Source organism: Melanerpes formicivorus, unplaced genomic scaffold, assembly GCF_026170545.1.
Source record: "Melanerpes formicivorus ecotype bairdi unplaced genomic scaffold, bMelFor1.0.p_v2 SCAF_12, whole genome shotgun sequence".
Lineage (NCBI taxonomy): Eukaryota > Metazoa > Chordata > Aves > Piciformes > Picidae > Melanerpes > Melanerpes formicivorus.
In genome coordinates, this window is record NW_027142364.1 from 438,843 (window position 1) to 462,934 (window position 24,092).

Here is a 24,092-nt window from a genome sequence, read left to right on the forward strand (position 1 = left end):
GGAGCGCGGCGCCCGCGGGTCGCAGCGCGGGGAGCTGGCCGCTGCGGGGGGAGCAGCCGTAGCGTGGCTCCGCTAGGGAGGGTCGCGCCGCTCCCGAGCAACCCAGCCTCTGGGTGCTTGAGCTGCCCAGGGGCCGTTTGGATCCGCTTTGTAGGTAAAAATGAAGGTAGGAAGGAGAATATCCAGTAAGTCGTAGAAGGGTTAGGGCGGGAAGGGGCTCTAAGGCTCATCCATTCCCAATCCCCCTGCCATGCCCAGGGACACCTCACACCACAGCAGGTTGCTCACAGCCACATCCAGTCTGGCTGCAAACACCTCCAGGCAGGAGGCTTCCACCACCTCCCTGGGCAACCTCTACCAGGCTCTCACTACCCTCATGGAGAACAACTTTCTCACAGCCAATCTCAATCTCCCCACTTCTAGTTTTCCTCCATTCCCCCCAGTCCTATCGCTCCCTGACACCCTCAAAAGTCCCTCCCCAGCTTTCTTGGAGCCCCCTTCAGATCCTGGAAGGCCACAATGAGGTCTTCTGGGAGCCTTCTCCTCTCCAGACTGCACAACCCCAACTCCCTCAGTCTGTCCTCACAGCAGAGCAGCTCCAGCCCTCTGCTCCTCCTCGTGGCCCTTCTCTGGACACCTTCCAGCACCTCCAGATCCTTCCTGGCACAGAGGCTCCAGCACTGGCCCCAGAGCTCCAGGTGAGGTCTCACCGATGATTATATTGTACAAGAAAGCATCTGCTGTGCCTGCTCAGGTGAAGGTTGAAAGGCACCAAGGAAGGGAATTGCATTAGAGTCTGCCTGTAATGAGCATCCAAAATACAGAACCATCTCAGAGTTCGGTGTTCTGGCTTAAAAAGATGAGAACAAGGGCGGCTGTGAGGACGAGAGTTGAAGTTCCACACGGAATCACCAACCCAAGCACTTCCATGGAGCCATTGAGGTTGGCTCTGTCCCGAGGAGGCTCTGAGCGTGCTGGCTGTGATGGGGCTTAAAAGGATTAAAAGCGAAATAAACAGGAAAAAAATGCTTTAAGTGTGAAAACAGAAGGAAAACGAAGCACAACATGTTTATTTTCTGGTGGTCTGATTATTGTGTGGTTGTGTAAAGGATGGGGGGAGGTGGGGAAGAAGAGGGGAAAATGATGGGGGGTGGGAATAAAGAATGGGGGTAAAAAGGAACATTCTCTTGTTTTGGTTCTTAGCTCTCTTTAAAAAGCCAAGGAGGGAAGAGATAGAACTTAATTTTTATTATTTATATATAATTTTCCGACCATTTAACACAACCACTTCCTGGCCTGAAGCGGTGGGCACTGGCTGGAGATGGTCTGAAAGCACCAGGCGAGAGGGTCAGAGAGCGGCGCTCCGAGCCCCGGGACCAAACACCGGCCCCAGGCTGGAGGTGACTCGGGAAAGCTCAGCAGCTCCGCTTTCCACGCCGAGAGGAAGCTGCTTTACAGTCCTGCCGCCACTGTGCCCCACGCTGACAGCGAGCCCTGAGGCGGCCTCCCGCAGAGCGCGCTGGGAGCCTGTCCCGGCTGCGGGGGTCCTCCCGCCCGCTGTGGGGCAGCGGTCAGGGCGGGCTGGGATGGACGCTTCCATTCAGGGATGAGGGGGCAGAGCCTTCGCAGGACGTCACCGCACCGCGAACCAATGAGGCGCAGCCACGCCTGCCGACACGGGCGCGTGGCCGGAAGAGGCGGGGCGGTTGTCGCGGCGGGGCCGGGGCCGGTTTGCGGCGTCTGCTCAGCGGCGGCACCGTTCCCGCCTCGGCCGCTGCGGCCCCCGGGGACGCGGCACGGCCCCCCGGGCTTGGCGGAGACATGTCGCCCGCTATTGCGGCTAAGGAAGGCGGGCGGCAGCGCCGGCCCGGGAGCCACCACAACTGCCTGGATATAAGGAGCGAGGAGCCGCCCGCCCTGGCCCTCTGCGAGGACGGGCTACCGGGCGACGAGGCCGAGGAGCTGCTGCAACCGCCGGAGACGGGTTTCAGGCGGGCGAAGGGGTTCCGTGCAGAGCTGGGCAGCATTCTGCTGCTGCTGGTGCTCTACGTGCTGCAGGGCATACCGCTGGGGCTGGCGGGCAGCGTGCCCCTGATCCTGCAAAGCAAAAATGTCAGCTACACCGACCAGGCCTTCTTCAGCTTCGTCTTCTGGCCCTTTAGCCTCAAGCTGCTCTGGGCACCCTTGGTGGACGCCGTCTACCTGCGGGGCTTCGGCCGCCGCAAGTCCTGGCTGGTGCCCACGCAGTACGTGCTGGGGCTCTTCATGATCTATATGTCCACCCAGGTGGACAGGCTGCTGGGCGACGGGGAGGGCCGCGGCCCCGACGTGGTGGCCCTGACAGTGACTTTCTTCCTCTTCGAGTTCCTGGCGGCGACGCAGGACATCGCGGTGGACGGCTGGGCCCTGACCATGTTGTCCAGGGAGAACGTGGGCTACGCCTCCACTTGCAACTCCGTGGGCCAAACGGCTGGATACTTCCTGGGCAATGTCCTCTTCCTGGCCCTCGAGTCGCCCTCCTTCTGCAACAAGTACCTACGGTTCCAGCCCCAGCCCCAGGGGATTGTCACCCTCTCAGGTAGCGCCCGGGTAGCGCCGTGCCGACGGTGCAGGGAGGCGGATGCTGCTGCCCTGGGCTTGGACCAAAGCTCCGCTCAGAGCGAGCAGTGGTGTGGCACCGCGAATGGGGCCTGTGGGAAAGCACAGCCTGCCCGGAGCCTGCTGCTAGAGCCCACTGCTGCGTGCTGAACTTCCAGGCTCCTCTGGGCTTAGGGGTGAGGGAAATCTGCCTTGTCATCATCTTGGCTGACCTAAGCACTTTGCACACCTCGAGGGTTTTATTTTCCCTCTCTAGTTTAATGATCCTGGTGTAGATTCTTGTGTGGAAAAACACACCCCAGCAACAACCTCCAAAACTAAACAGACCAAAAGGTGTGCCTCCTTTGAGGAGGGCTTGTCCTTCTGGGAGGGACAAAAAGGGAGACTGAAAATGAGTTGCTTCCAGGGTGATGTTGTCCACGGGAGGAGCAATTCCAAGTGCTCAGGGTTGAGCATGTAGCCAGTTTCTGAATGGTAGTAAATTAAGGGGGATTTTATGAATTAGATGATGAGTTAGAGGTTGTTAGTGCCAGCACAGCTAGCTGGTGGTGTAGGTATGGCTTGTCCTTGGTGTTTTTGGGCTTGTTTGGTGGTTTTTCCTTTCAGATAAGTTATATGTGGTGGTTGGTGCTAGGTGCAGTACCTGAGGGAGATGTTTTGGTTGCAAGGTTGAGCCTAGGCAGCTCAAGGTGGAGCTTGGCCTTCTCACCTCCGGGAAGGAGAGGAAAATCTGGCACCACTCCTGGCTGCAGCTTCAAAGTCAACATGGCTAGCAGTGAGGAGTCCTTTTTCAGAGGCTGAGTTCCTTGCTCTGCCTGTGTCACCTGTGAGCAAAGGTGTGCCAAATCTGAGGGGGGATGCTTAAAGGCTCATTTTCACTCTTTATCCTCTACTTGTCTTGCTGATAAGTCCAGATGTCAGCTTCCAGCCTGCTGTAGTTCTGTCTGTGCAGCTATCACCATTGCTAACTAGTCTTCCCCTTCCCTTCCTGTTGCCAGGCCTGTGCCTGGTCTGTATCTCAAGGAGCACAGAGCAGTCCTCAAAGTAACAGCCTCCTGGTTTGTGTCTTTGTTTGCCCTGATTCTGTAGCTCATCACTGACCTCCTCTGCTGCTGCTGCAGCTTGCAGAGCTCTGGTGTAGTTCAGAGAGCTGCTTGTGGCTCTGCTTACCTCCACCACCCAGGTTTTCTCTTGCTTGGTGTTGCCTCTCAGTGCTGTTTGTGTAAATGGAGTTGCCACTGCTAGAAAAGTGCTCTCTTGGTGGGGGGGAAAAAATGATCCCCAAAGTCACCAGCACAACCTGCTTGGCTTCTCCTGGAGTACTAAGCTGGGTGGAGTGAAGCAAAAGGCAGACAGCTCTGACACTGTACTTACAGGATATGATTTTTGGGGTGGTAAAACTGGCTGCAGGAGGTTTCTGTTGCCTGGCTGGTGTGACTATGGCACAGCTGGCTGTGCCCACACTGCTCCTGGAGCAGCAGTACTGGAATGCAGAACACTGCAATGAGGGGAGCACCTCTCTGGCCCTGCACTGGTTGTAACTGGGCTTGTGCTGAGCTGGTTCAGGCAGTCAGAGCAGCAGAAAGCTTTGTAGTTTGAGAAGGTGAAGAGTTTGCTGCCAGGTGGGATCTCTGAAGGCTTGCAGGCTGAGTGCTGGTGCTAGGGAAAGAGAAAGTCATGATCCCAAGATGGTTTCAGGGATCATCAGAGAATCACAGGCTGGTTTGGGTTGGAAGAGACCCTAAAGATCCCTTAGTTCCACCCCTGCTGTTGTGAGCAGGGACACCTCCTACTAGCCCAGGTTGCTCAAGGCCCCATCCAACCTGGCTTTCAACACTTCCAGACTCAACTTCTTTGGGCAACTTGTTCCAGTGCCTCACCACCCTCATGGGGAAGAATTTCCTCTTAATGTCCAATCTCAATCCAGCTTCTTCCAGTTGGAAACCATCACTCCTCACCCTGTGACTCCTTGCCTTGGTCAGAAGTCCCTTTCTGTCCTGCAGGCCCTCATCACACACTGCTGGGTTTGTTGATTCCTACCCAGTTTGCTGTGCAGTCCATGAAGGAAGGGAGAGAAAATGCAACAGCAGAAGGTTCCTCTTCAAGGGGAGGCAGTGACTGTGGAGCACCCTTTTTGCTGGGGGGAGATGTGTAGCTGTGGAATCCCTTTAAGCTGGGAAGGGGAGGCAGCAGTGGTGGCAGCAGGAGCTTGCTGCTGCTGGAAATTCCTTCTCTAAGTGCTGAAGTTCTTTTGCTTGTGGCCTGTTGGTGGACTTCCCTGCTTTGGTTTTGTGTGAACCACAAACTCCCCCTCTGTGTGGTGGGGATTTGGTCTTTGTGCTGTGTTGCTAACCCAGCCCTTGCATTGCTGTGCTGCAGCTGGCAGGGCTGACCTGGTCTTGAGCATTCCTCTGATGATGCTCCAAGCTATTTCTATTCCCTTCCTCACGCTCTGGTGACAGCACTTGCTGCTATTATTAGAGCAGCACTCCTCTGCCTGCAGCAGAGGCTGTGATAAGCATGACTCTGAAAATTCATCTTCTGCTGAAGAAGGTGTCTGCAGGGTACCCTTTTATTGACAGACCTGAGAGCAGTCACAGAATGCTTTGTGTTGGAAGGAACCTTCAAGATCACCTAGTTCCAAGGGGCTGTCAATGTGTCCCATGGCAGGGATACCTCTCACCAGCCCAGGTTGCTCAAGGCCTCATCCAACCTGGCCTTGAGCAGCTCCAGGCAGGGGACATGCACAGCCTCCCTGGGCAGCCTGTTCCTGTGCCTCCCCACCCTCAATGGAAAGAATTTATTCCTGATCCTACATCCCTGGTTGTGAGAGCTGCTTTACCTGGGGACAGGGAGTGCTAACAGGTGTGGCAGCAGCAGAGGCTTTGAGATGCCTTTTTCCCACTGAGGCCAGCCCCATGCTTGCCTTGCCTTGCCCTCTTCTGTGCTTGTTTTCCTCCTGAGCATAAGCAGCAGCTAATCATTGACTAAACCTTTGCACTGTCCTTGCCCTTTCACCAGCCCTCACTGCTTTGCTTTCAACTTACCCTGAGGCTTCTGGAGTTGTTTCACAAGCAGGAAGACAAAAGGCTGCTTCTGTCTTCCCCTCTGGATGCTGCTGAGCTCTTTCTTGCCTCTCTCATGAAGGTGGAGGGGAGGAGTGTCCTGGATGAGCTCATTCACTGACAAAGGGCTTGTCAGTTGCTGTGGGTTTACTGCCTTCAAATCCACACTTTGCCAAATATCTGCTTAGAGCAGAACCACAGAATTGCTTGGGTTGGAAAAGGCCTCCAGGATCAAGTCCAACCTTCAACCCAACCCCACCATGGTCAACAGACCCTGTCCCCAAGGGCCATGGCCACAGGTTTCTTGAACACCTCCAGGCATGGGGACTCCAGCAGCTCCCTGGGCAGCCTGTGCCAGTCCCTGACCACTCTTGCAGCAAAGGAACTGTTCCTAATGCCCAAGCTAAGCCTCTCCTGGCACAATTGCAGGATGTTTCATCTTGTTGTCACTAATGCTAGGGAGAAAAACCCAAGCCCCATCCAGCTCTAACCTCCTTTCAGGGAGTTGTGGAGAGCCTTCTCCTCTCCAGACTGACATAGAGCACTTGGAAGTTAGGAAGTACAATCTCCACTTCAGACAGACAGATTTGACTCTCTGCATCTATGTGAGAACTTTCATCAGGCCAGCAAGGCTGGGCTGGATGAGGCCTTGAGCAAGCTGGGCTGCTGGGAGGTGTCCCTGCCCATGGCAGGGGCGTTGGAACTGGATGATTTTGAAGGTTCCTTCCAACCCAACCCATTCTGTGACTCCTCAGCCTCCAGAAATCCTTGTGTCATAGAATCCCAGAATGGTCTGGGTTGGAAGGGGCCTCCAAAGCTCACCCACTGCAACCCCCTCTGCAGTCAGCAGGGGCATCCTCCACTACATCAGGTTGCCCAGGGCCTTGCTGAGCCTCACCTGGAGTATCTCCAGGGATGGAGCCTCAACCACCTGCCTCAGCAACCTCTTCCAGGTGCAGAACATGTTCCTGACATCCAATTTCCATCTGCTCTTCTCTAGTTTGGGGCCATTGCCCCATGTGCCCTGCAGCTGGGGCTGGATGTGTCCCAGGGGTGTGGGACTGAGGGCAGCACCACAGTCACTCAGCTGGAGGCTGTGAATGACTTCCTCCTCTGAAGTTTTTCCCTTGTCTTACTCACTGTGGAGGTTTTCCCCCTCCCTGACCAGCTTGTAGTGGCTGCATGTGTAGTCTTCAAAAGTGTCATTGGTGTCATTTACCATTTCATGCTTATTATGGGCTGTTTCTCCTCACAATGCTAATTAGGCACAGAACACCAGGGACGTGACCTGGTTTGCTGCTGCTGCTCTTCCACCTCACACCTCAAGCAAAGGTGTGGCTGTAGGGTGGGGGGAAGGGAAAGGAAGAGTGAGGTGGCTTCTGTGTGCAGCTGTCTTTGTGCTTTGCTGTTGGTCCTTGTTTTCAGGAGAGCCAGAAAGGAATGGTTTGATTCCTCTTCTGTTACGAGGTTTAGTTCTGTGGACTGTGCATACTCAGGGAGTTAGTGAGCTGGGGTTGTTGAGCCTGGGGAAGAGGAGGCTGAGGGGGGCCTCATTCCTCTCCACAAGAGAAGGGTCTGGAGAGCAGGGCTGGTGAGGAGCAGCTGAGGGAGCTGGGGGTGTTCAGTCTGGAGAGGAGGCTGCTGAGGGGAGACCTCATTGCTCTCTGCAGCTCCCTCAGAGGAGGCTGGAGCCAGGTGGGGCTTGGGCTCTGCTCCTTAGTGTCAGTGATACAACAAGAGGAAATGGCCTCAAGTTGCACCAGGGGAGGTTTTGGGTTGGACTTGAGGAACAATTTCTTCCCCCACAGGGTTGTCAAGCCCTGGAACAGGCTGCCCAGGGCAGTGGTGGAGTCCCCATCCCTGAAGGTGTTCAAGGAACTGTGTGGCTATGGCTCCTGGGGACATGATCTGGTGGCCATGGTGGTGTTGGGTTGCTGGTTGGACTCAATGATCTCAGAGGGCTTTCCCAACCCAAACAATTCTCTCACCCTACAAAATGTTGATGATGTCTGCCAGAAGGGTTTGGGTTTATGTTCTCCTTTCCTCTCCCCTCCAGATTTCCTCTTCTTCTGGGGAGCTGTCTTTTTAATTACCACTACACTGGTTGCCCTCCTGAAGAAGGAGAACAAGGAACTAACACCAACAAAAGAAGAAACAAAAGGCATCACTGATACCTACAGGCTGCTGTTCTCAATCATCAAGATGCCAGCAGTGCTCACTTTCTGCCTCTTGATTCTGACAGCAAAAGTAAGTCAAGAAATAGCCCCCTGATGGCAGAGGCTGGAGGGCTGCTGAGTCCCTCTGCCCTGACTTGATTTATTCCTTTGTCATCAGAGTCCTGAACTTTGACAGCAGATTGGAAGCAGAATTGTGTGTGTGCTGGTGCTGAGCAGGGTTGTGGAGCAGGAAAGATCTGTTTGAGCTTTGTGTTTGCAGGAGCAACCTGATCCAGGTGGGGATGTCCCTGCTTACTGCAGGAGCTTTGGGCTGGGTGACCTCTGGGAGGCCCCTTCCAAGCTCTGAGAGATCTCATCCAGCCCACTGCAGGCTAAAACAAAAGTAATGTGGTTTGAACCACTGTTGTAGTGAGGCTGCTTTGTGTAGCCTGCAGTTCAAAGGACAGGAAATGTTTCTTTTTGACCTCAGTAGTGCTCCTGGAAGCCACAGCTCTCTGCAGGCTGGGTGTCCACAGCTGCTCCTTGGCTGCTGTGAATAGCAGCAGCAGCAGGTCAGGCACCACGTCAGGGAGTGTCACTGCTGCCTGCTGTGTTCTTGGTGTGGTTTTGGCTCTGATGGCAATGCAGGAGTGGAATTGGGCCTCAGAACTTCCTTGGAAATCAAATCAGGGCCAGGAGGGCCTTGTGCTTTGTCACATTTCCCAAGGAGTACTGAATGAATTGAACTTCTAGCCCAGCTGCCACTGCTTTCCAAGAAGGCCAATGGCATCCTGGCCTGCATCAGGAGCAGTGTGGCCAGCAGGAGCAGGGAGGTCATTCTGCCCTGTGCTCAGCACTGCTTAGGCCACACTTTGAGTCCTGTGTCCAGTTCTGGGCTCCTCAGGTTAGGAAAGATGTTGAGATGCTGGAAGGTGTCCAGAGAAGGGCAATGAGTCTGGGCAGGGGTCTGGAGCACAGCCCTGTGAGGAGAGGCTGAGGGAGCTGGGGTTGCTTAGCCTGGAGAAGAGGAGGCTCAGGGGAGACCTCATTGCTCTCTACAACTCCCTGAAGGGAGGCTGTAGCCAGGTGGGGGTTGGTCTCTTCTCCCAGGCAGCCAGCCCCAGAACAAGAGGACACAGTCTCAAGCTGTGCCAGGGGAGGTTTAGGCTGGAAGTGAGGAAGAAATTCTTGCAAGACAGAGATTGGCCACTGGGGTGTGCTGCCCAGGGAGGTGGTGGAGTCACCATCACTGGAGGTGTTTAGGAAGAGCCTGGATGAGGCACTTGGTGCCATGGTTGAGTTGATTAGATGGTGCTGGGTGATAGGTTGGACTTGATGATATCAAAGGTCTTTTCCAACCTGATTAATTCAATTCTGTTCTTTCCTCCACTCCTTCTGGCTGCTTTCCATTGCAGGTTGGATTTTCAGCAGCAGATGCTGTCACAGGGCTGAAGCTGGTGGAAGAAGGGGTCCCAAAAGAGCACTTAGCTCTGCTGGCAGTTCCAATGGTTCCTTTGCAGATCATCTTGCCTCTGATTATCAGCAAATACACAGCAGGCCCCCAGCCCCTGAACACATTCTACAAAGCTATGCCTTTCAGGTAAGGAAAGCCCCAACCAGATCTCCTCTTGGAGAAGCAATGATTTGCAGGTTCACCTCAAAGAGGACTTCTTGGGGTGTTCTCTCACTTCAAGGTGCAAGAAGCTTTGTGAGCCTTCTCCTAGTAAGTTGAGCTCTCTGTGTCCTCTGCCCTAGCTGATGTAGTGTCCCACCCTGAGAGAGCAGCAAATGAAGTGTTTTTAGGACCAGCACTACAGCAGCTCTCTCCTGCTCTGGTTCGGTGTCAGCAAACCCTTACTCAGAGAATCATCAAGTGGGTTTGGTTGGAAGGTCTTTGAGTTCAGTCCTTGCCCCAGCACTGCCAGCTCTCCACTGGACCATGGCCCTCAGCACCACATCTCCAGGGCTTCAAAACCCCTCCAGGGATGGGAACTCCACTGCTGCTCCAGGCAGGCTGGGCCAGGGTTCACCATTCTTTCAGTGAAGAAATTGTTCCTCATGTCCAACCTAAACCTCTCCTGGGGCAACTTCTTGTCCTGTTGCTTGTTCCTTTGGGAGCAGACCCCAACCCCTACCTGACTCCAACCTCCTCTCAGGGAGCTGTAGAGAGCAATGAGGTCTCCCTCAGCCTCCTCTTCTCCAGGCTGCTTCTCCCCAGCCCTGTTCTCCAGACCCTTCCCCAGCTTGGTTGCCCTTCTGTGGAGCTGCTCCAGCCCTCAGTGTCCTTCTTGGAGTGAGAGGCCCAAAGCTGAGGCCAGGATTTGAGGAGCAGCCTCACCAGTGCCCAGTCAAGAGGGACAGTCACTGCTGCTGGCCGCACCACTGCTGCTCCAGGCCAGGCTGCTGCTGCCCTTCTTGCCCACCTGGGCACCCCCTGGCTCATCTTCAGCTGTTGTTGACCAACACCCTCAGTCCCTTTCCAACCTGGCAGTTTCCAGCCACTCTGCCCCAAGCCTGCAGCCTTCCTGGGGTGGTTGTGCCCCAAGCTCAGCATCCAGCACTTGGCCTTGTTGAACCTCATCCCACTGAGCCCAGTCCATGGAGCCGGCCTGGCCAGGCTGGACTCACTCTGACTAGGAGGCTCCCTAATGCTGTCAGCTGCCGGTGGCAGGCAGCTGTTTATTTTCACGTGGCCACAGCTCACTTTGTGTGCTCTCACCAACACCCAAGAGCAGATCTGACCCCAGGGGGGTCTGGTTGGATGTCTTGGGCATTGGTCTGTGCAAAAGTGCGTCTGTGAGAAGAAGCAGGGGAGGAGGGTTGGAACTTAAAGGATCTGCAGGGGGCTCCAAGAAAGCTGGGGAGGGACTTTTGAGGGTGTCAGGGAGGGATAGGACTGGGGGGGATGGAGCAGAACTAGAAGTGGGGAGATTGAGATTGGATGTGAGGAAGAAGTTGTTCCCCATGAGGGTGGTGAGAGCCTGGCAGAGGTTGCCCAGGGAGGTGGTGGAAGCCTCCTGCCTGGAGGTGTTTGCAGCCAGGCTGGCTGTGGCTGTGAGCAACCTGCTGTGGTGTGAGGTGTCCCTGCCCATGGCGGGGGCTTGGGACTGGCTGAGCCTTGAGGTCCCTTCCAGCCCTAACAATTCTATGATTCTATAACTAGCTGACCTTTGGGGGCCTTTCCAACCCAACCCATTCCATGATCTGTCAGGGAATTGTGTTTGTGTGGGAGACAGAAGTGCTCAGGTATAAAATCTTGGCAGTTCCAGTGCTTGTCAAATACTTAATACTGGATTCCAGCCAAGAGCTGGCAGTGCTGGGTTAGCAGCTGGACTTGATCTTGGAGTGATAGGAGGAGAGGCAAAGGCTTTCAGCTTGAGGGGAGGGTAAATTTAGGCTGCAGAGGAGGAAGAAATTCTTGGCAGTGAGGGTGGGGAGAGACTGTCACAGGCTGCCCAGGGAGGCTGTGGCTGACTCCTCCCTGGAGGTGTTGAAGGCCAGGCTGGATGAGGCCCTGAGCAACCTGGGCTGGTGGGAGGTGCCCCTGCCCATGGCAGGGGGTTGAAACTGGCTGATCCTTGGGGTCCCTTCCAGCCTAAGCCCTTCTGTGCATCTGTGAATCTTAAAGGTCTCTTCTCACCACCAGCATTCTGTGACTGCTGGCCAGGAGGAGTTGTGATGCTTTAGGTAGAAACCGTTCTGCTGGAACCTGTGTGTGAAAACCTTCAGCTGCTGCTCTCTGTCAAGGATTGCCACCTGGGGAGGATGAATTTCAACCACAAATGATCTTTCTCATGCCTCCAGGTTGCTGTTTGGGCTGGAATTTGCACTTCTGGTCTGGTGGACCCCTACAGTCAGACACGAAGGAGGCTTTCCTGTCTACTACTACATCATAGTGCTGTTGAGTTATGCTTTACATCAGGTACCACAGGCTGGGGGAGGGAAGGGCAGGGGGGACAGGAGGCCATTCCCCATCCCTCAGTGAGGGGAGGATCAATGCTCTCAGCTGCTTTTTCTCCTGGCTTAGCAGAGTTCCACCAAGCCTGCCCTGTGCACTGGTTGGCTACCTTTGCTTTGGATGCTCTTGCCATTATTTCCCCTCCTCCCACGGGCTGCATCAGAGTCCCTGTTAGTTGTGCTGATGAAGCTGTTTCCCAGATCATTCTTTTTTCTCCCCTCAAAGCTGAAAAGCTTGGCTGGAGCTGGAGAAAGGCCAGCATTCTGACTTCCTTAGGCATGCTGCTGCATCTTGTGCTGATCCCTCACGTTCTGTGGTCCTGGGGCGAGGAGGAATCATTTATTGATAGTTTTTCTGTTTGGAGGAACATCATCATGGAGCTGATCCAAGGGCCCTGGAAAACAAAGCCCTGATACAAACCAGGACTGCAAAAAGTCTGCATCAGGACTAGAAGGGCCTGGGCCAGGACTAAAAGGGTCTGGTGCAAAAGTGTACTCCATGCCTCAGGGTGATTTGAAATGCAGAAGTGTTGGGTTCAGAAGCTATTTTAGCTGGCTTTGTGCTTGAGTTTGCTAACCTGAGTCATTCCCAGAGCATGTGAGCCTGGATCTGTTTCAGCATGTCCTGAGGCAAGCAGTAGGGCTGCTGCCTGGTGGTGCAGAGAGCCAGGCTGCAGGAGCAGCTCCCTCTTCACAGCATCACAGAATGGTAGGGGCTAGAAGGGACCTCCAAAGCTCAGCCAGTCCAAGCCCCCCTGCCAGAGCAGGATCACCTAGAGCAGACCACACAGGCAATCCCAGGCACAAATCCAGGCAGGGCAGTGACTGGCTGGAAAGTAGCCCTGAGGAGAGAGACTTGGGGGTGCTGGTGGAGGAGAAGCTCAACAGGAGCTCTCAGTGTGCACTTGCAGCCCAGAAAGCCAATCAGATCCTGGGCTGGATCAGGAGAAGTGTGGCCAGCAGGGCAAGGGAGGTGATTCTCCCCCTCTGCTCAGCTCTGCTGAGACCCCACCTGGAGTACTGCCTCCAGTTCTGGAGCCCCTATTCCAAGAGGGATCTGGAGGTGCTGGAAGGTGTCCAGAGAAGAGCCAGGAGGATGATCAGAGGGCTGGAGCACCACTCCTGTGAGGACAGACTGAAGGAGTTGGGGCTGTTCAGTCTGGAGAAGAGAAGGCTCCCAGGTGACCTCATTGTGGCCTTCCAGTATCTGAAGGGGGCTCCAGGAAGGCTGGGGAGGGACTGCTCAGGATCTCAGGTAGTGATAGGCCCAGGGGGAATGGAATGAAGCTGGAGGTGGGGAGATTGAGGCTGGAGGTGAGGAGGAAGTTCTTCCCCATGAGAGTGGTGAAGCCCTGGAATGGGTTGTCCAGGGAGGTGGTTGGGGCCCTGTCCCTGGAGGTGTTTAAGCCCAGGCTGGCTGAGGCTGTGGCCAGGCTGATCTAGTGTGGGGTGTCCCTGCCCATGGCAGGGGGGTTGGAACTAGCTGATCCTTGTGGTCCCTTCCAACCCTATGATACTATGATACCACATCCAAGTGGGTCTTGAATTTCATCTCCAGAGAGGGAGGCTGCAGAACCCCCCTGGGCAGCCTGGGCCTCGCTGGGAGCCTCCGGGGTTATTGCTCCCTCGAAGCGATCTCTTGGCACTGGTGTTGTGTGGCAGGGTTCTGTGCTGGGCTGGTGTGTGCCTGGGGGTGAAGCCTCTGTGCTGTGGGGGGCAGAGCTGAGTGTGCTGTGTGTCTCCTCCCTGCTGCAGGTCACCCTGTACAGCATGTACGTGGCGATCATGGCTTTCAACGCCAAGGTCAGCGACCCCCTGATCGGAGGCACCTACATGACTCTGCTCAACACCGTCTCCAACCTGGGGGGCAACTGGCCTTCCACTGTGGCCCTCTGGCTGGTGGACCCACTCACAGTCAAAGAGTGTGCAGGGGCCCAGCATCACACCTGTGCAACTACAGCTGCTGCAGAAGTAAGTTCAGGAGGCTCTGAAGGGCTCTCTCTTCAATTATTTCGTGATGGAATTGGCTCTGCTCCACTCTGCTGAGACCACAGCTGGAGCTCTGGGTCCAGTGCTGGATCCTCTGTGCCAGGAAGGATCTGGAGGTGCTGGAAGGTGTCCAGAGAAGGGCCAGGAGGAGGAGCAGAGGGCTGGAGCTGCTCTGCTATGAGGACAGACTGAGGGAGTTGGGGTTGTGCAGGCTGGAGAGGAGAAGGCTCCCAGGAGACCTCCTTGTGGCCTTCCAGGATGTGCAGGGGGCTCCAAGAAAGCTGGGGAGGGACTTTTGAGGGTGTCAGGGAGGGATAGGACTGGGGGGGGTTGGAGCAGAACTAGAAGTGGGGAGATTGAGATTGGCTGTGAGGAAGAAGTTGTTCCCCAGGAGGGTGGTGAGAGCCTGGCAGAGGTTGCCCAGGGAGGTGGTGGAAGCCTCCTGCCTGGAGGTGTTTGCAGCCAGGCTGGATGTGGCTGTGAGCAACCTGCTGTAGTGTGAGGTGTCCCTGCCCATGGCAGGGAGGTTGGAACTGGCTGAGCCTTGAGCTCCCTTCCAGCCCTGACAATTGATTCTCTTAGTAGTTTAGTTTTTCTTTTCCCCTTGAGGAATCTTTGTAGGACACAGCTTGCATTTAAAATTTCCATGTGACTTGGAGTCTTCCCAAAGGAGTAAAAGAAGCTTTTCAGCTTATCTTCAAAGTAACAAAGCTGTTGCAGTACCTGAAAGGGGCTACAGAAAAGGGACTCTTGACAGGGGCTGGGAATGCCAGGATGAGAGACAATGGCTTTGAGCTGGGAGAGGGGAGACTGAGACTGGAGAGGAGGAAGAAATTCTTAAGAGTGAGGGTGGGGAGAGCCTGGCACAGGCTGCCCAGGGAGGCTGTGGCTGCCTCCTCCCTGGAGGTGTTCAAGGCCAGGTTGGATGAGGCCTTGAGCAGCCTGGGCTGGTGGGAAGTGTCCCTGCCCATGGCAGGGGCTTGGAGCTGCCTGATCTTGAAGGTCTCTTCCAACCCAACCCCTTCTGTGTGTCTCTGGTTTTCCTGTCTGTTAAACTGGAGTCTGCTCAGCTGGAGCTGTTTGGCTTGGAGAAGAGGAGACTGAGGGGGGATCTTCTGAATCCTTACAACTATCTGAGGGGTAGGTGTCAGGAGGATGGGGCCAGACTCTTCTCAGTGCTGCCCAGGAACAGGACCAGAGGCAATAGGCAGAAGGTTCCTTCTAAACCTAAGGAGGAACTCCTTTGCTTTGAGGGTGGCAGAGCAGGGGAGGAGCAGGCCCCGAGAGGTTGTGGAGTCTCCTTCTCTGGAGGCTTTCAGGGCCCACCTGGGTGTGTTCCTGTGTGACCTGCCCTAGGTGACTCTGCTCTGGCAGAAGTCCCCTCCAACCCCTACCAGTCTGTGATTATTTTACCCTGTTAATAACCAACATCTTGCCCAAGGCTTGTGGCTGCAGAGGGGTTGTCCAGGTCTTTCTGGGCTGGGTTGGTGCCAGGCTCTCTGTGGCTTCAGGAGGCTGTAGTTACATTTTTGAGAGGAAACCTCACTAAGCTCAGAGCTGTGGAGGTAGCTGCTCTGCTCTTGGCAGCTTGGCTGTCCCCCAGGTCCCCTAAGCTTTGTGCTAGGTTTGTGCTGCTGCCTTTCTGGGGGTGTCCTCTTTGATGCCTCCATACCTTCTCCTGTGATGCTGCTTTGCTTGCTCTCTGTGATCTTTGTGGATCCTCTGGCAGCCTTCCCAGTTCTGGGGAGCCCTGAGGAAGAGAACAAAGGACTTTCTGTGCTGCTGCACACAGCTCCAAGAGCAGGATGCCAAACCACCTGGAAAGCCAGGACTCAACCCAGCCTCCTCACCAGCACATGAGAGATGTTAACCTGACTGCCTGCAGAGAGGAAACGCTCAGGGGGAGTTGTTGGGGCTTTTGTTCCTGGGCTCCTGACTGGGGTTTGTTTCCCTGCTGAATGGCAGGGCTCCTTGGGATGTTGTAGGAGTCAGGCAGGCTTGGTTTGAGCTGGAGTTGGTGTTTGCTGGTTGCAGAGGGGAAGCTGCCTGTGCAGCATGTGCTCTGCCAGCCTCTCTCTCAGTGCCTTGGGTTCCCTTCAGTCCTCCTTCACCTCACTCCTCTCATCCTTTTCCATAGAATTGTTTAATAGGGAAAGACCTCCAAGATCATCCAGTCCAACCCTCAACCCCACCCCACCATGGCCCTCCAAGCCATGGCCCCAAGTGCCATGGCCACACATTCCTTGGGCACCTCCAGGGATGGGCACTCCACCACCTCCCTGGGCAGCCTGCTCCATGGCCTCTTCACTGGCTGTGTTTTACCACCACTCCCTTTTGATTCCTAAGCTGATCTTGGCTTGCCTCAGAATGCTGCAAAGGCTGGCAGGACCTGAGCCCAGTGGGTTGATTTGTCTGGGGGTTTTGGGAGTGCTGAAAGCTGAGCAGCAGAAACAGCTGTGTGCTGTGCACTCTCCCTTGGAGTGCCTCAGCCTTTGCCTGCCACTTCTGCAGTGAAAGAGCACCTTGGGCATGGTTACTTCCTCAGAAGTGCTCAGAACCTTGTGCTGTCCATTTGCAGATCTGTGCTGGGGTGCAAGGAGGTCATTTCTGAAGCAGTTTGGGTAGCTAGGGAGGGGGGAAAAAAAGACAGATGGAAGAAGTAATTCTGTTCCCTCATGGGGCTGTGAGCAGTGGTTGCACCTCCAGGCCAGCCTCAGACAGCTGCTTGGTTTCTCTTGTCCAGAGGTAGCTGCCCTGGGCCAGCTGCTCCATTTCCCAAAGGTTTTCAGAGTCACAGAATGGGTTGGGTTGGAAGGGACCTTCAACATCATCCAGCTCCAGCCCCCTGCCATGGGCAGGGACACCTCCCACCAGCACAGGCTGCTCAAGGCCTCATCCAGCTTGGCCTTGGCCTTGAACATCCCCTAGGGAGGGGACATCCACAGCCTCCCTGGGCAACCTGTGCCAGTGTCTCCCCAGCCTCACTGTCAGGAATGTCTTCCTCATCTCCACTTTCAATCTCCCCTCTCCCAGCTCAAAGCCTTTCCCCCTCATCCTAGCCCTGCAGGCCCTTGTCAAAAGTCCATTCCCAGCTTTCCTGTAGCCCCCTTCAGGTACTGGAACAGTTTCATTACTTTGATGGTAAGCTCCAAAGCTGCTTTTACTCCTTTGGGGAGGGAGGTAGGTTAATAGAGAGCATCTGGCACTGGTTTAGTGGCCAGCCCAGCCCTGACCCTTGGCACCACTAAGAAACAAGAGCAAACAAATACATTTAGTCCTAACCAAGAGCAAGTAAAAAGCAGTGGCTGTGAAATGCCTGCTTCCTCAGGGCCTGTGTTTCTCCAGCTGCCAAACAATGCTGAATACAGAATGAACCAGGTTGGAAAAGACCTTTGATATCATCAAGTCCAACCTATCCCCCAGCACCATCTGATCAACTCAACCATGGCACCAAGTGCCTCATCCAGGCTCTTCCTAAACACCTCCAGGGATGGTGACTCCACCACCTCCCTGGGCAGCACATCCCAATGGCCAAGCTCTCTGTCTTGGAAGAATTTCTTCCTCACCTCCAGGCTAAACCTCCCCGGCACAGCTTGAGACTGTGTCCTCTTGTTCTGGGGCTGGCTGCCTGGGAGAAGAGCCCAACCCCCATCTGGCTACAACCTCCCTTCAGGGAGTTGTAGATAGCAATGAGGTCTCCCCTGAGCCTCCTCTTCTCCAGGCTAAGCAACCCCAGCTCCCTCAGCCTCTCCTCACAGGGCTGTGCTCCAGACCCCTTCCCAGCTTCATTGCCCTTCTCTGGACACCTTCCAGCATCTCAACATCCTTCCTGTACTGAGGGGCACAGAACTGGACACAGGACTCAAGGTGTGGCCTAAGCAGTGCTGAGCACAGGGCACAATGACTTCCCTGCTCCTGCTGACCACACTGTTCCTGATGTAGGCCAGGATGCCCTTGGCCTTCTTGGCCCCCTGGGCACACTGCTGGCTCCTGTTCAGCCTACTCTCTCCCAGTTGCCTAACTCTGCCTCCTGTGTCTCTCCCTGCCAGCTCTGCACCCAGGCTGGGGGCTCCTGCGTCACCACCTTGGACGGTTACTACGTGGAGTCCATCATCTGTGTCATTCTGGGCTTTGCTTGGTGGTTCCTGCTTGGGCCAAAGTTTAAAAGGCTGCAGGAGGAAGGACAATCTTCCTGGAAGTGCAAGAGGACCAACTGAGGCAGCTGAAATGTTGGATGGACCAGCCAAGGTCGTTTTAGTTTTATTACCAAGGCGTCCTCCTCCCCTTCCCCCCTGCCCTGCCCCTTAATCAATAAAGAGGAATAGAGGTCCTGGGACATGCCAGGTGGGTGCTGAGCCGGTGGCACCTGTGTCTGTGACACCACTTGCCCTCCCACTGTCAGTGCAGAGAGCAGTGGCTCTCAGCTGGCACCTGCCTGCCCCATCCACCCCCCTGAGCTGTGGCTGCAGCGGCGCTGCCCCTGCTGGAGCCGAGGGCTGGGTGGCCGTCGGGCTGCCCGTGGAAGAGCTTCGCTGTGCCATGTCCATCTCAGCTGCACCATTGTCAGCTGCCTTCCAGCCCTTGCTCTTCTCCAGCTGAAGTGATCTGGCAGGGGGGGAGGTTGGCCCAGGGAAGGATGTCAGAGGCCCCTTTGACTTGGGGGTTAAACGGCTTGTCCTCTGGGATCCCTGGTGAGAAGAGCAACCTAGAGGCAGAAGTCTGTGGGCTTTGGTGGCTCTCACTTCCTGAGCTCTCCACCAGGAGGAAACCTTGCAGAGATTTCTTTTAAATGTATTTTCTGGCTTTTTCTAAGCTTTAAAAACAACAACAACAACAACAAAAAAAAAAGAAGAAAGATTTATAAGAAAGAATATTTTTCTAAACCAATTTCCTTTTGTTTAATTTCTTCCTGCTGCTTCCAAGCAATTTGCATTTGAAGTTCTGCCTTTTCTTTTTGCCTTTTCTTGAGGGGGAGTGAAAAGAATAATTGCTGTGAGATTAGGGACTCAAGGCATGCACAAATCCTCCAAGCCTTAAGTCCTGAGGCTGTAAACTGGGTAGGGAGCGGCTAGCACACAGACAGACAGGCTGCCAGAGGGCAGAGGGCATGCAGACCTCTGCTGCTGCTTTGGAGGGAAGGAACTGAGAGTTGATGTAGTTCAGAGTCATAGAATGGCTTAGGTTGGAAGGGACCTTCAAGATCATCCAGTTCCAAGCCCCTGCCACAGGCAGGAACGCCTCCCACCAGCCCAGGCTGCTCAAGGCCTCATCCAGCCTGGCCTTGAACACCTCCAGGGAGGGGACAGCCCCAGGGCAACCTGTTCCAGTGTCTCCCCACCCTCACTCTCAAGCATCTTTCTCTAATGTACTTGTTCAACATCCCTGAAATCTGAACCTTTGAATTCCAAAGCCCTGGCTCTTCCCAGCCTGGGGTAAGGAAAGCTGCCCAGTGCCTTTGAAAGTGTCTTGGTGCTGACCAAGCTGCCAAGCTCAGTGAGCTGGTGCACAGCCTGCTGTGACAGGAGGCAGCCAAGCTGAATCCTGCTGCAGAAACTGCTTGGCTCCAGTGCTGTGTGGTGGAAACATTCCCGTGGCAGTTAGCAAAATGACTTCCTCCTGGGTGCCTTGGTGGTGGCCAGCAGGAGTCCTGTGTGCCCAGGCAGAGGGCCCTGGGCTGTTGGTGGATGCATTTGGAACATCATCAGTCAAAAAGGAGAACCCTTCAGATGCCTTGGCAGGGGCCAGGGTTTCCTTTTCCCTTCTGTCTGCCTTGCCTTGGCAGTGATTCAGGTGTTGCATCCTGAGCTTAGTGTCCCAGGCTCCAGAGGGAGGGGGCTGTGGATCTTCAGGATCAATCCCTCCCTGACTGGAGGGGATGTGTGAGTGTGTACAAAGTGTCTGCATAAGGAGGAAGAAGGCATCCAGAAGAGGACAGTGTGATCAAGAGCCTCCTTGGCCACTGAAACCTATCCTCTGCCTCTTCCCCTGCTAGTGACAGCCTTGATGGTTGGTGGAAAGGCAAACCCTGTGCTAGATCTCCTCTGGCTGTGACCTGGGGTCCAGCCTCACTTTTTCTTTCAAGCACAGCAGAAATCAGCCAAGCTGAGTACAGCCACATTGCTTTTACTCCCCAGACTCAAGGTCTTCCAATCCCACCTCTGCATTAGCACAGAAAGAGTGCAAGGGTAGATCAGGAGAGGTTTGTAGTGGCTGCATCTTGCAGCTCAACCAGAGCTTGACTGGATTCACTCTTTATGAAGCACTTCAGCTCTGGCTTTGCTGGGACAAGGAGCCACCTGAATTCCATTTTCTCCACATCTGGAGGGGTTTTTAGCTTCTCTGACTTTAAGTTAAAACTTGTCAGGTGCAGGACATGGCAAATTAAATGGTTTAGAGTTGGCTTTTACTTTGCAGCTTGGGGGTTTTGCTCTTTCTGAAGGTGTCAGTGAACCTTGTTATTGATGAAGGTGGCTTGAGGCTGGCTCACAGAGTCATTTAAAACAGAGAAGAGCCTTGAGATCATCAAGTCCAACCACAGTTAAGAGCCCTAATATCTTCAAGTCCAACCATAGTTAAGAAAGAGCTTTGAGATCAAGTCCAACCATAGTTAAGAGCCCTAAGATCTTCAAATCCAATCATAGTTAAGAGCCTTAAGATCTTCAAGTCCAACTATAGTTAAGAACCCTAAGATCTTCAAGTCCAATCATAGTTAAGAGCCTTAAGATCTTCAAGTCCAACCATAATGAAGAAAGAGCTTTGAGATCAAGTCCAACCATAGTTAAGAGCCCTAAAATCATCAAGTCCAACCACAGTTAAGATAGAGCCGTAAGATCTTCAAGTCCAACCATAGTTAAAAGCCTTAAGACCTTCAAGTCCAACCATAGTTAAAAGCCTTAAGACCTTCAAGTCCAACCATAATTAAGATAGAGCTTTAAGACCTTCAAGTCCAACCATAGTTAAGATAGAGCTTTAAGACCTTCAAGTCCAATCATAGTTAAGAGCCTTAAGATCTTCAACCATAATGAAGAAAGAGCTTTGAGATCAAGTCCAACCGTAGTTAAGAGCCCTCAGATCTTCAAGTCCAACCACAGTTAAGATAGAGCTCTAAGATCTTCAAGTCCAACCATAGTTAAGACCACTAAGACCTTCAAGTCCAACCATAGTTAAGGAAGAGCTTTGAGATCAAGTCCAACCCTGGTTAAGAAAGAGCTTTGAGATCAAGTCAAATCACACTTAAGAGCCTAAGACATTCAAGTCCAACCATAGTTAGGAACCCTAAGACCTTCATGTCCAACCATAGTTAAGATAGAGCTTTAAGATCAGGAAGTCCAACTATAGTTAAGAGCCCTAAGATTTTCAAGTCCAACCATAGTTAAGATACAGCTTTAAGATCAAGTCCAGCCACACTTAAGAGCCTAAAATCTTCAAGTCCAACCATAGTTAAGGTAGAGCTTTAAGATCATGAAGTCCAACCATAGTTAAGAGCCCTAAGATCTTCAAGTGCAACCATAAACCTTATTGACACATCAAAGTGGAACATCCAGCTCTCCAAACCAGTGGTGAGGGATGTGAAATGTGACCTCAATTATAGAGTGCCTTAGGTTGGAAAGGACCTGACAGACATGTCCTCCTCCAAAGGAAGCAGCTCTCTCCTTTTTCAAGCTGGATGGGTTTAGGTTTGTTTGGGGGTTGGCTGCTGGAAAGGGGTTGGAGAGGTTCAGTAAACTTTAGGTCTTGCTACTTTTTGTTCCTCCCCAGCCTGTTTTTAAAGTGCAATGTAAGTTTTTGGTCATTCTTGGAATGACTGTGGGCTTCAACAGCTTCAACATTAACCCAGACAAACAAACAAATCCCTTTAAAAGGGCAAGAAGAAAGAAGTGGCCCAAGCTCTCCCTTTACTAAAAGGGGAGATGGAGAAAATGGTCCTAAAAGTGGAGCAGGCAAATGGTAGCAGATGTTGGAGGGCATGAGTGGGGTTCAGCTGTGTCTCATCTCTGGCAAAATGGCAGGAACTGGCGGTTGTAGGTGAAGGGCTTGTCTGTGCTGCCCCACATCTGGTGTGCAAGAGGCTGACTGACCCAGAGTGGAGCTGTTTGGTTTGTTGCAGGTGATTTTCTGTGCACAAAAGGCTGCCAGGTGGTGGTTTGGGTTAAATCCCTGAGCCAGGAGCAGTGTGGGGTGAGGCAGGTCCCAGGGAGAAGAGAGTGCAGTGAGGGGTGGGTGTAGCAGGGTATGGGGAGGTGGAGAGCTCTCCCCTGGTGCTGTGGGGACTTGCAGTGTGGGAGTGACCATCACCTGCACTCAGAAGCAGCATTTGTTGCTTCCCAGGGCTTCACTAAGAGGCAAATCCTGGTGCTCCAAACTTCAGTCCTGTAATCCCAGGACCCTGCAAGAGAGGCTGTAAGGGGCAGCTTGAAGGGCTGAGGAGCTGTGTCCAGTGGGGTGATGCACTCACCACTGCTGTGCCTGCCCCTCATACAATCACAGACTGCTTTGGGTTGGAAGGGACCATGCAGCTCCACCCCCTTGCCATGGGCAGGGACACCTCCCACCAGCCCGGGTTGCTCAGGTCCTCACCCAACCTGGCTTTGAACACCTCCGGGGAGGGAGCAGCCTTGCAAGACAACAGCTGAAGATGCAAGGTGCCAGCCCTGCCTCCCTGAGCTTTGGTGCTGTCGCTGTGCTGCTATCAACACCCACCCTCCTCACCTCCAGCACCAGCTCCAACCTTTGTTACAGACTCTGCAGCATCTGCAGTGCTCCCTGGCACCACTTCCTTGGTTTACGTGCAGCTGCTGAGGTTTGTTGTCCTCTAGGTGTCCTCAGCGCAGTTTCGGGTGGTGATGAGCACTGTTCTCAGCTGCCCGATGACAGAGGGAATTCAGATGGGCTTCGAGGAGAAACTTCTTTGGTGTGAGGGTGCTGGAGCCCTGGAACGGGCTGCCCAGAGAGGTTGTGGAGTCTCCTCTGGAGAATTCCAAGACCCACCTGGATGTGTTCCCTAGGTGACCCTGCTTTGGCAGGGGGATTGGAATTGATGATCTCCAGAGGTCCCTTCCAACCTCTACCATTCTGTGGTTCTATGATCTGATACCACAGGGATGAGAACTGAGTCCTGTCAAGCCCACTGTGGGCCAGCAGAGCTCCAGAATGGAACTCCTGAGTTTTGCAGGCAGCAATACTTAGAATCACAGAAGTGTTTGGGTTGGAAGAGCCCTCTGAGATCATTGAGTTGAGCCCAACACCACCCTGGCCACTAAACCCTGTCCCCAGGTGCCATAGCCAGGCATTTCTTGAACCCCTCCAGGGATGGTGATTCCCCTCCAGGAGACAGGCTGAATTATTTGGCATTCTCCCCACCACACACACTGCAGCCAAGCCCAGCAGCACCTTTCCAAGCTGCTGGGCTACAGGTTCTGGTTTGGCACCGTTGCTGTGTTTCTTGCTTCATCTTGAGGCCTTCACTCTGAGCTGAATAAAGCCAAGCTAACAATGGTGCCACTTGCTTTGAGAAGCAAAGCACAGCCAGGGGAATGTTTAGCTTCTAGCCACTCATTGAAGAGTTTGGTTTTAGTCTGAACTTTAGAGGGAAAGGTTTGATTCCAGCAGGGGTTTTGCTGCCTTGGGTTATAAATTCTCAGTGGGATTGGTGCCTTGCCTGAGGCCTGGAGCTGTGGCTTGTTACCAAGATCATCTCATTTGCTGCCTGTTGGTGTGGAAACCTTAGAGCTGGGTTGAAAGGGAAGACTGGAGTCAGCATAAACATGTTTAGTTTTTATGTTCTTGTAACGTCTGTGTTTTCTTTAAAGACCATCCAGGTGCATTGCACACCAGGGGCATTGGAGTCACCCAAGGGGAACGCTTGGCTTGAGCCAAATTACAAACATTTGTTAGTTTGGAACCTAAAGGAAAAGAATAAACATCTGATGCTGATCAATCCAGCAGTGCTCCCAACCTGTGTTTTCTCTTCAGACACTGCTGCAGGCTGCGCCTGGGGACCTGTCTGGCAGCACATTGCAGGGGTGGGGGTGATGTATTTGAGGTTTGATGAGTTAAGCTCATTACCGGTTCGGTTTAAATGCAAACCCAGGGCACTACTTGAGGTCACCAGAGCCTGGCGTGGCAGCTGCCTGAGCGCAGAAGCGGTGCCGAGCCTGGCGTTGAAGGTTTATTGGACCCTGCTGCAGGCACTGCCCCCAAAATCCGCTTCCGCAGGGCGCAGCTCGCCTCTGCTCGCAGCTCGCCTCTGCTCGCTCACCCCTTCCCTGCCCGGCTCCCCAGGCCCGGCCCTCCGGCTCCCTCATCCCTCCCCGGGGATCCCTCCCTG

At 54.0% G+C, this 24,092-nt stretch overlaps 1 protein-coding gene across 2 annotated transcripts; it reads left to right on the forward strand.

Annotated features, from left to right (window-relative positions):
* Nucleotides 1-1,694: 1,694 nt before the first annotated feature.
* On the forward strand, nt 1,695-23,706 carry SLC33A1 (solute carrier family 33 member 1). 2 transcript variants are annotated; one of them, XM_068144874.1, is made up of 6 exons: nt 1,695-2,578; nt 7,720-7,910; nt 9,235-9,419; nt 11,624-11,741; nt 13,532-13,747; nt 17,815-23,706. In XM_068144874.1, exons 1-6 carry the CDS (start codon nt 1,822-1,824, stop codon nt 17,980-17,982), a joined length of 1,635 nt encoding a protein of 544 aa, XP_068000975.1. In that variant the 5' UTR covers nt 1,695-1,821; the 3' UTR covers nt 17,983-23,706. The 2 variants fall into 2 exon arrangements, with proteins under 2 accessions (XP_068000975.1, XP_068000976.1); XM_068144875.1 differs by lacking the exons at nt 7,720-7,910; nt 11,624-11,741.
* Nucleotides 23,707-24,092: the final 386 nt, after the last annotated feature.